Source organism: Corapipo altera, unplaced genomic scaffold, assembly GCF_003945725.1.
Source record: "Corapipo altera isolate COAL_440 unplaced genomic scaffold, ASM394572v1 62, whole genome shotgun sequence".
NCBI lineage: Eukaryota > Metazoa > Chordata > Aves > Passeriformes > Pipridae > Corapipo > Corapipo altera.
In genome coordinates this window covers 4,513,064-4,523,312 of record NW_020884894.1, presented here as the reverse complement: position 1 = coordinate 4,523,312, position 10,249 = coordinate 4,513,064, and the positions used below count along the sequence as shown (strand labels likewise).

At 67.1% G+C, this 10,249-nt stretch overlaps 2 protein-coding genes across 2 annotated transcripts; one reads left to right on the top strand and one right to left on the bottom strand.

Moving 5' to 3' along the window:
• The first annotated feature begins 525 nt into the window (after positions 1 to 525).
• Positions 526 to 6,751, top strand: CDH15 (cadherin 15). Its single transcript, XM_027646952.1, has 15 exons — positions 526 to 968; positions 2,500 to 2,593; positions 2,677 to 2,829; positions 2,966 to 3,121; positions 3,202 to 3,346; positions 3,452 to 3,612; positions 3,793 to 3,921; positions 4,038 to 4,223; positions 4,292 to 4,545; positions 4,630 to 4,772; positions 4,842 to 5,078; positions 5,153 to 5,392; positions 5,884 to 6,020; positions 6,102 to 6,257; positions 6,337 to 6,751. Exons 1-15 carry the CDS (start codon positions 526 to 528, stop codon positions 6,532 to 6,534), a joined length of 2,832 nt encoding a protein of 943 aa, XP_027502753.1. The 3' UTR covers positions 6,535 to 6,751.
• Positions 6,752 to 7,095: 344 nt separating this feature from the next.
• Positions 7,096 to 10,046, bottom strand: SLC22A31 (solute carrier family 22 member 31). Its single transcript, XM_027647066.1, is given in 10 exon segments — positions 7,096 to 7,468; positions 7,555 to 7,666; positions 7,781 to 7,995; positions 8,078 to 8,186; positions 8,291 to 8,412; positions 8,694 to 8,845; positions 8,847 to 8,863; positions 9,104 to 9,258; positions 9,334 to 9,437; positions 9,991 to 10,046. Coding segments are annotated over 8 exon segments (1,158 nt in total). The 5' UTR covers positions 9,186 to 9,258; positions 9,334 to 9,437; positions 9,991 to 10,046; the 3' UTR covers positions 7,096 to 7,119.
• Between the last annotated feature and the right edge of the window lie 203 nt (positions 10,047 to 10,249).

Below are 10,249 nucleotides of genomic sequence, written 5' to 3'. Positions count from 1 at the left end.
GGCCCCGGAGTCGCAGGCGGCACCAGGACCAGCTTTGCGGGGTCGAAGGCGGCACTGGGACCAACCTTGGGGGTCGAAGAAAGCACCAGGACCGGCCCCGATGGTCGCAGTCAGCGTCGGGACCGAGGGTCGGGGGACAGCTCTGGGACCGACAAGGGGGACCGAGAGTCTTGCCGGGACTCCCGGAGCAGCCCCCGGCCTCTCCGCCTGGCGGGAATCCGTCGGGATCAGGAGACCGTGGGACGCTGCCGCCCCTCTCCTGACCCCGCACCAGGACCGGCCCCGACGCCAACGCAGACGGCACCGGCACCGTGAACGGCCGGGGAGAGGCGGGCGGGCTCCCCCTGACGGGGGGAGCGGCGGAGCGGGGCGGGAAGAACCGCCGCCGGTCACTGTTCGCGTCCGTGTCCCTCTCCTTGTTCCTGTCCAAGTTCCTGTCCCGTTACGGTTCCTGTCCCACTACCGGTGCCAGTCCCTATCCGTATCCCTGTCTCGGTGTCTGTCCCTGTCCCCCTGCCCGTGTCGATGCCGGTTCCTGTCCCGGCGCCGGAGCAGCCGGGGGGCAGCGGGCCCGGGTCTCCCCCTCCCGCCCGCCCCGTCGCGGCATCCCCGGAGCGCGCCCGGCGCCAGCTGCCGCGTTCCTCCCGCCCTGCCCGGGGCTGCGCACCCCCGGCCCCCCGACCCCCCGGGCCACGCTCTCCCGGCCAGGGCAGCGGGGACCCCCCCTCTCCCCTCGCATCCCTCCGGCGGGCCCCTCGGCGGGCCGGGCAGGGCAGGGGGTGCGGGCTGCGGGCCGGGGGCGGCGGGGCCAGCTGCCCGCGGGGGGGTCCGGTGCCCGCAGCACATGTGCTGTCACTCAGCCAGTCCCGCCGCTATTTTAGCTCGGGGCCGGCGGCCGGGCTGTGCCCCGCTCCGCCATGGGCCCCCCGCTCCTCCTCGCTTGCCTGCTCGCCCCACTCTGCGCTCGGGTAAGGGTTGCGGGGAGACCGGGAGGGTGGGGATGGGGTGCGATGGAGTGGGATGGGGATGAGGATCCCCACTCTGTACCCCGGGAGGGATGGCCGGGATGGGGAGCCTGGACACGGAGCTGGGGAATAGCCGGACCCCAAACCCTGTGAAGTCACGTCCCTGAGGGCAGCAGGGATGGGGCTGGGGGTGATGGGGGCTCGGAGCCCCTCTTGAGGCATTTCCCACCCTACAGATGGCAGTGGCAGGGGGGGGCCTGCGGCTCCGGCACACTGCCTGCGCCTGTGAGCCGGGATGGGCTGAGAGCAGATCTGGGGAAGGGTTAGGCACTCAGATACATCCTGCTCCCCCTTTTCTCACCCCAACTGAGGTCCCAGAGCCCCCTCGCACCCCCTTGCCCATGCACATCCCCCCAGAGCCCCTCACCGCGGTCTCAGGCCTGAGCCACATGGGGCCGTTGGGGTTCTGGCCTGGCCCCGGCACTCGGTGCTCAGGGCAGGGGAAAGCAAAGGATCCTGCAGGGCAACTCCCCACAGCAACAGAGCCCTCATCGCCCCCCCCACCTCCCAATCCGTCCCCAGTTCCAGCGGCCCCCCGGGGAAGGGGGGGGAGTCTCTCCTGGGAGGGGTGGACTCAGAGAAACAGCTGGAGACTACAGTGCAGTGCCCATCATAGCCTCGGAACGAGCCCGTTGTCCTGCCCATTCCATGGGGCTGACACGCGGCCGCCTCTCTCCCCAACCCCCATCCCCAGGAACCCCCAGCACAGCCATTCCCACGGCCCTGCTCCCCCTCCTCCCCCTCAGGGTCCACACGAAGTCTCTGGGGCTCCTGGGACACCCCAGCAGCCAGCGGTGCAGGCACAGCTGGATGCAGATGTGCGTGCGAGGCGGGTGCTGCCCAGATGTGCTCCGTTCCCGGGGAGGGGACAGTGCATGCCCCGTGGGATCAGGACGAGGGTGGCACAGAACTGGAGGGGGTTGGCTGTGTGCACAGGTCCCTGACTCCCTTCCCACCCCTACCTCCCAGCCCCCACTCCCCCCACAGCTCCAGACCCCCATGCCACACCCCCAATTCCCTGACCCCGGTCCTGCACAGCCTCTAAACTGATCAGCTCCCTGACCCTACTGCAGCACCCCCACAACTATCTCCATCCCTGTCTCCACCCCTATCTCCCCCCTCACAGCTCCCAGCTTCACCCCAGCTCCCCAACTCCCTGTGCCCCCCCCCAGCACCCCAGCTCTGTGCTCCAAGACCACCCCAGCAGCCTAAACTGATCCCTGACCCCTCTGCCCTCACTGCCATGTCCATGTGGTGACAGTGATGGGGGGGGCCACAGCAGGTGTTGCCAGCCTGGGGTACCCCCCTCACCCCCTCTGCAGGGGTCCCATGGGATACAGCCCAACCAGGGTTGTTTGTGGGGCAGCCCTTCCTGGTGATCCCTGCAGGATACCCATCACCATCACACCAGGACGTCAGGGGACCACCAACACAGGGCTCCTGTGGGAGCTGGATGGCCCCTGTGCTCCCCCAGACCCAACCTCAACCCCATCGGGGGGCTCAACACCGTGTACTCCCACACTGTGTACCCCATCACTGTGCACTCCAGCACCACACACTCAGCCCAAGTGCACCTCCCTGCCCACTGCCCCGGCATTCCACCTCACTCCAGAGGTTTCAGGGTCACTGGCAGCACCGTGTCCCCCCGCAGGGTGCCAGCCCAGCCCAGCCAGATGCTGCAGCCCCGGGTGCCCCCCAGGCCTGGCAGCAGCACGAGAGTCCACGGCGGGTGAAGAGGGCCTGGGTGATCCCCCCCATCAGCGTCTCAGAGAACCACAAGCGCATCCCCCACCTCCTGGTGCAGGTAGGTGAGAGCCCCCCACCCTCTCTTCCAGGTGTTGGGGTGGGAGGCACCCTGGGCAGGGGGATTGCACAGGAGCAATCCCAGAGGGGGAAAGACCCCCAACCTGGGACACCCAGCCATGATTTCCCTGGGGCAGATCAAGTCAGACAAGCAGCAGCCTGGGGGGGTGATCTACAGCATCAAGGGGCCAGGGGTGGACGAGGAGCCCCTGGGCATCTTCTCCATCGACAAGTTCAGCGGGAAGGTCTTCCTCAATGCCATGCTGGACCGGGAGGAGAACGACCGTTACCGGGTAAGGATGTTCCTGAGTGCCTATAGACCCTTCCCCAGGGTTCCCAGCTAGACCCCGACCACCCTGCTCTGTGCTCACAGCTGAGAGCCTTCGCACTGGACCTGGGTGGAGTGACACTGGAGGACCCCACTGACCTGGAGATCATCGTGGTGGACCAGAATGACAACCGGCCGCTCTTCCAGCAGGACGTGTTCACAGGGCACGTGGTGGAGGGGGCTGAGCCAGGTGGGTCCAGAGGGGGGGCTGGGGGGGGGGGGGGGGGGGGGGGGGGGGGGGGGGGCCTGAGCCAGTCCCAAAACTGGCATCCACCAGGCACTCCTGCGGCTGTAGGGACCTGCGTGATGATGGTGGATGCCACCGATGCCGATGACCCCGACACGGACAATGCGGTACTGCGGTATTCCATCCTGGAGCAGGGCGCTGCCGGCATGTTCAGCATCAATGCCACCACTGGGGAGATCTGCACTGCACGGCCTGGCCTTGACCGTGAGGTAACAGGATGGGGAGCACCCTTGGGGGGACAGGGACTGGGGGCAACCAGGGCCCCCCAGCTGGTGAAACCATGAGCAGATCCATGTGTGGGGATATGGGGGGTGGGCAGCAGCTGTGGGACCTCTGTGCTCCTTGGGGGGCTGGAGGGGCTCAGCACTGGCCCCCTTCATTCCCTACAGACCATGGGGGTGTACAACCTGACGGTGCAGGCAGCTGACATGTCTGGGGATGGGCTCACCACCACCGCCATGGCCGTCATCTACCTGGAGGACATCAACGACAACCCTCCTGAGTTCACCAAGGAGGAGGTAGTGGCCGGGTGGGATATGGGAATGTGCCAGGGTCAGTAGGAAGGGAGCCATCCCCTCAAGGGGCTGCAGCATCCCAGAGGGACAGACCCCAGCCCCACGCTGCTGTCTCCCAGTTCTCCATGGAGGTTGAGGAGCAGGCAGCCAGTGTGGACGTGGGGAAGGTGTTTGTGCATGACAAGGACCTGGCGGGCTCTCCCAGCTGGCTGGCCAAATACACCATCCTGGAGGGTGACCCCGAGGGCGCCTTCGCCATCCGCACTGACCCCCACACCAACGACGGCGTGCTCTCCGTGGTCAAGGTGGGCACAGGACAGCCGGGGGGCACTGGGTGTCTCTTGGCTCAGCTGACCCGCAGCCCCTCTCACAGCCACTGGACTATGAGGTGCGGGACCGCTTTGAGCTGACGGTGTCGGTGCAGAACGAGCAGCCACTGGAGCCCACGGCCCCCGCCAGCCCCCGGGCTCTGGCCACGGTGCGGGTGCGTGTGCGGGATGTCAATGAGGCGCCTGTCTTCCGTGAGAACCCACGGAGAATCAGCGTGTTGGAGGGGACCCCCCCGGGCACCCCCATCACCACCTACACTGCCAGCGACCCTGACACCCACCAGATCCAGACCCTCACGTGAGTCCTGCTCCCATCCCGTGGCCTCCCACACCCACCGTCGGTGTTTCAGGGAGTGATGTCACACCCCCCCTGCACCCACAGCTACGCGTTGCTCTACGACCCTGCGGACTGGCTGCAGCTGGATCCCCACGCCGGCACCGTCCGCACCAAGCGGGAGCTGCTGCACCCCTCGGCCTTCCTGCAGGGCGGCTGGTACATCGCCCTGGTCCTGGCCCGAGATGACGGTGAGCAGCACTCCTGCCACGTTCCCCTGCTCCCATTGCCCCCCCTGACACCTCTGCTCTTTCCCCCAGCCGAGCCCCCACTCTCGGCCACCGGCACCCTCTCCATCGAGATCCTGGAGGTGAACGACCATGCACCGCAGCTGCAGCCGCCAGCAGGGGTGCTCTGCGGGCGGCCGGGACGCGGGGGGACCCTGCTCCTGGGGGCCACCGATGATGACCGGCCCCCCCATGGAGCCCCCTTCCACTTCCAGCTCAGCCCCCAGCAGCCCCAGCTCGCCCGCAACTGGAGCATCACCCGTTTCAATGGTGAGGGGCAGCCGGGTTGGGGGTTGCTGCATAGGGGAATCCCGCTCACCTTCTACTACCCACCCCCCACGCAGTGACTCACGCGGTGCTGGCTGTGCTGGCGGAGCTGCCCGAGGGGCCCTACTCGCTCCCGCTGCTGCTCCGGGACTCGGGGACTCCCCCGCAGGAGCAGCAGCAGCTGCTGAACGTCTCGGTATGTCACTGCGGCCGGGACGGCACCTGCCAGGACGGGGTCCTGGCTGCTGCCACCGCCGGGGCCGGCATCACCCTCGGGGCCCTCCTGATCATCCTCAGCAGCAGCATCCTCCTCCTTGGTGAGTGAGCCCTCACCCCTCCACCCTGCCCTCCCTGGCACCCTGGACCAGATCTGCCATGCAATCCTGGCCCTGGCCACCCACCCCAAACACCACCAGCACATTCGGTCACCTCATCCCCCACCCATCACCTCATCCTGGTCCTGGTCACCCCATGCATATCCTGCCCATGTCCCTCATCACCCCATCCTGGTCCAAAACACCCCGAACTCTCCCCACTCACGTTCCCCATCACCTGACCCTGGTCCTGATCACCCCATCCAGTCAGTACCCGTGACCCTCAACACCTCCCCCCAAGTTTTGACCCTCACCAAACCCCCACTAAAACATTCCGCTCCTCCCCCATCCCACCTCATCACTGTCCCCAGGAATCCCTACCTGCATTCCCATCCCACCTCTGAGCCCTACCCAGCCAGTACCCCCACCGCCCCATGCCCCTCCCTGTCCAGCCTGCCATGCCCACTCCCCGTGCCCACCCGTTGTGCCCGCAGTGCTGGCGGCTCTGGGGGCCGTGCGGGTGCGCGGGCGCCGCCGGGCCCTGCGCAAGGGGCTGCTGGAGCGCTCCCGGGACGACATGCGCGACAACATCCTCAACTACGACGAGCAGGGCGGGGGCGAGGAGGACCAGGTGAGCAGGACCCACGGCAGGGAAAGCCCCAGGGGGTCTCCATCCCAGCCCTGCATCCCTGACCCCCTCCTGGTCCCGCAGGACGCCTACGACATCAACCAGCTCCGGCACCCCGAGCTCTTCTCAGCCCGGGCCAAGCCGCCAGTGCGCAGGGACGCCCCGCTCAGCTCTGGGACCCCCTTGGCCCCCCGCAAGCTGCCCAACAGCCCCTCTGACATTGAGGACTTCATCAATGAGGTGGGATGGGGCTCAGTGCTCCCCTTGCCCTCAGCCCCCCATCCCTGGCAGGGCTGACAACGTCCCCCTGTCCCCACAGGGGCTGGAGGCAGCTGACAGTGACCCCAGCGTGCCCCCCTATGACACGGCCCTCATCTACGACTACGAGGGCTCGGGCTCTGTCGCCAGCCCCCTCAGCTCCATCGTCTCCAGCCTGACAGACGAGGACCAGGACTACGACTACCTGAGCGAGTGGGGGCCACGCTTTCGTCGCCTGGCCGACCTCTATGGGCACTAGCAGGGATGAGGGGCAGGAGGGGAGCACCCCCTGCCCACAGAGGGGCTGGGGCAGGGAAGGGACAGAGGGGGGCTCCCATGGAGAAGAGATGACCAGATGCAGCAGCTTTGTATACGGACACGCACAAGACACCCACCCGGAGGGGCTTTGCGAGAGGCCTCCGCACAGGGGGGTCCACACCTGCACCCCCCCCCCAGACCCCAGCCCAGCAAACCCAGGTAGCCCTGGGAGGGGACACCCTGGGGTTGCCCCACAGAGCTGGGGAAGGGGGTGAAGAGACTCCTGGTCACGCCATAATAAAGAGCAGGGGCCGGTGGTGGGGGGGTGGTGTCCCCCCACCACACCAGTGGCCCATAGACACAAGGCACTTTTATTGGGAGCCAGCAGCACCCATCAGGGGGGCATCACCCCCACCCCAGGGCTCCCAGCACCGGTCCTCCTGGGGCAGGATCTGGCCCTGCTGTGGGAGGGTGTGCTGCTCTCCCAACCCACCCAGCGCACGTCCTGGGGCTCCGTGTCATCCCCATGAGCACGCAGGGATGGGTGTCCCTGCAGTGGGGAGACCCCCAGGGATCGGAGGCACAGCTACATCTCTCGAGGGGTGTCCAGGGAGCCCAGCATCCTCTTGGTGGAGGCAGCGAGGCAGGAATAGTCGTGGGGGATGCCGTGGGAGGCGAGCAGGGGCAGGTGGTCCTCGCAGGGGGGCCGGCGGAAGAGGGGGGGCCGGCGCTGGTTCTCACCGTCCTGCAGGGACTGGGGCAGGTTGCGGCCCTGGCTCTCAGGCAGCAACATGATGCTGAGCACAGCCAGGATGGCGAAGGAGGCGAACACCACGTGGTGCAGGAAGAAGCCGCGGCTGTTGGGGATGGCGGTGATGGGCGCTGCCGCCTTGCCCACGAAACTGGCCCCCACGACCAGGCCCAGCCCGGCGCCCCTGCGGGGGGAACACGCTCAGAGGGGGACCTGCCCCTGTGCCCTCCAACCCAGGGTAGCACAGGAAGGGGGCGGCTTCCCCCTTACCTGACCACGGTGGGGAGAACCTCACTGGCAAAGAAGATGCTGAGCATGGTGACAGCATGGGAGGCAGCCGTGCCCACCACGGAAAGGGTCAGGACAATGAGCTCCAGCAGGTCTGGGAGGGGGTGAAGCACCATCAGGGGTCAAATCCCACACCCACCACTTTCAGACATGCAGTTCCCTCCCCAGTTGGGGGCTGCATCCCTGGGGGTACCCTGAGAGTCCTTACACTGGGTGAGGGCCAGCAGCAGGAGGGAGGAGATGCCCGTGAGGACGGTGCAGAGGAGGAGGATGGCGCGGCGTCCGAAGCGCTCGGCCGTCAGGCACACGAAGAGGCAGGCAGCCACCTCGGTGCCCACCAGCACCAAGTAGGAGGAGAAGAAGTGAGGCAGGTGGGGGGCCAGGTTGCGGGTGAAGCAGTGGCGGATGCCGGAGCCGATGAACCTGTGGGAGAGCGGCGTCAGGGGGACACAAGTAAGACCCCCCCACCCCAGCAGCACCCTCACGGTATCCCCCTCATGCTCACGCCGCGAAGCCGAGGATGACACCGTTCTTCCAGATGACTCTGGTGCTGAAGATCTCACAGACAGCGTGGTACCGGGGCTGTGGGGATCCCTCAGACAAGGCCTCTAGCTCTGCTGGGAGAAGGGATCTCAGGATAGAGTCAGCACTGCCCTCAGCACCATGGCTGTGGGGAGGGGTCCCAGTGTTCCATCACCCTTGGAGTTCCCCCACGCACCCGTGAGGAGGCTGTCCTGGGGCCAGTTGTCCTCAGCCAGTGCCTGCAGGGTCTTCCTGGCCCTCTCCAGTTGCTGCGTGGCCAGCAGCCAGCGCGCTGACTCCAGCAGCAGTGCTGGGCACCTGGGGCACAAGTGTCAGGTCACAGAGCTCCCCAGGGGCCTGGCCCCCTCCAGCACTGACCCTCCCAACCGGCTTCAAAGCAACACTGCCCAGAAACCCTCAACTTCAAACCTGAGCAAACATTTACCCAGGGTGGAAGGGTTCCCACTCCCCTGGAGAGTCCCGGGCAGCCTTTGATCCCTGCTGTGGCCCTGGACAGGGTGTGCCTGGCTGGGAACAGCTTGGCACCAGCACCAGGCACAGCCCAGCCCCACACAACCCCCTGTCCAGGGGGTCCTTACCACCAGCAGGCAGCCAGCAGAGCCAGGATCATGGTGACGGCACCCTGCAGCACCCGCCAGTCCCGGCACAGCAGGGCCAGCCCTGGCAGCAGCAGCTCCCCAGCGATCCAGAAGAATCCGGCCACCATCGTCACCCCCAGCCGGTGGGGGGGGTTCACACAGCTCCAGCCCTGGCAGGAGGTGAGGAGTGCACTGTGGGTGCCATTGACACAGGACATCCTGCACCCTGGAGAATCATCCCAGAGCATCCTGCATCCCAGTGCATCCTACACCATGCAGCATCCTGCATCCTGGAGCATCTTATACCCCGGAGCATTTTGCACCCCAAAGCATCCTGTATCCCAGAGCATCCTGCACCTCAGAGCATCCTCAATCCCCATGCCCCTGTGGACCCTCCCAATCACACTCACGTGCCACATAGAGGGCGAGGAAGGCTCCTGCCAGTGCTGCCCCGAAGAGCAGCCGAGCCACCAGGACCATGAGGAAGTTCATGGCCAGTGCCACGGCGAGGCCCACGGGCACTGCCAGGGCCAGGGACAGCAGGAAGGTGGGACGGCGGCCGAACCTGCCAGGGACAGGTTGTAAGTGGGGCTGGGCACAGCGTCCCCTGCCCAGGGGGCCACCTGGGCACCCCCGTTACCTGTCACAGGCCAGGCCGGCGGTGACGCTGCCCAGTGTCCAGCCCAGCAGGTGTGTGGTCTGCTCCAGGGGCACCTTCCAGCGTGAGGCACACACCAGGTCCCACTGCGGGGGGACAAATGGAGGGCTGTCAGCGTGGGGGGCTCAGCAGGCCCCCCTATTCCTGCTGACAGGGCTGGGAAAGATGGGGGGGGTCTCCTGGCCAACCCCCACCCAACAAGTAGAAATGTGGGGATGTGCCAGGATGGTGTTGAAGGTCATTAGAGCCCTCTCCCCTGGACACCCTCCAACCCCTCAGCAACTTTCCTCCAGGGCTCCCCCACCTACCACAAACCCCTTTCCATGGGGTCTCCCACCTTCTCCTCCCAGGACCCCTCTCTCTTCCCAGGATCCCTGCTTCACCCTCCAAGCAAACTCCCTCTCCCCCACATCCCAGGACATCCCCGGTGTTCTCCCAGCATATCCAGGGCTTTCCCATGGGATCCTTACGGGAGTTCCCAACTTGCTCCAGGGATTGGGACCTCCAGCTTGTTCGCTCCAAACTCCCCCCATAGCCTCCCGCCCCACCCCACCCTCCTTAACCCCTCCTGTACCACGGGACCCCCCACCCCCGGGTCCCCTTGAACTCCCCTGAAACCCCCCCGCCCCTGTCCCCCACCTGTGTGACGAGGTTGGCGCGGAGGCCGGCGGCGGGCAGGGCGTAGTGCCATCCGCGGGTGCAGGGCCCGGTGCCATTGGGGCGGGGGGTGCCGGGGGTGCCGGGGGTGTAGCGGTACAGCTGGCAGGGGCTCCAGCCGCCGCGGAGGCGCGGGACGGCGGCGCGGAGCAGCGCGGGGCCCCCGAGCCGGCGGAGCGGCGGCGGCAGCAGCGCGGCGTCGGGGCGGCAGCGGTGCGGGGGCTCCGCACCCAGCGCCCAC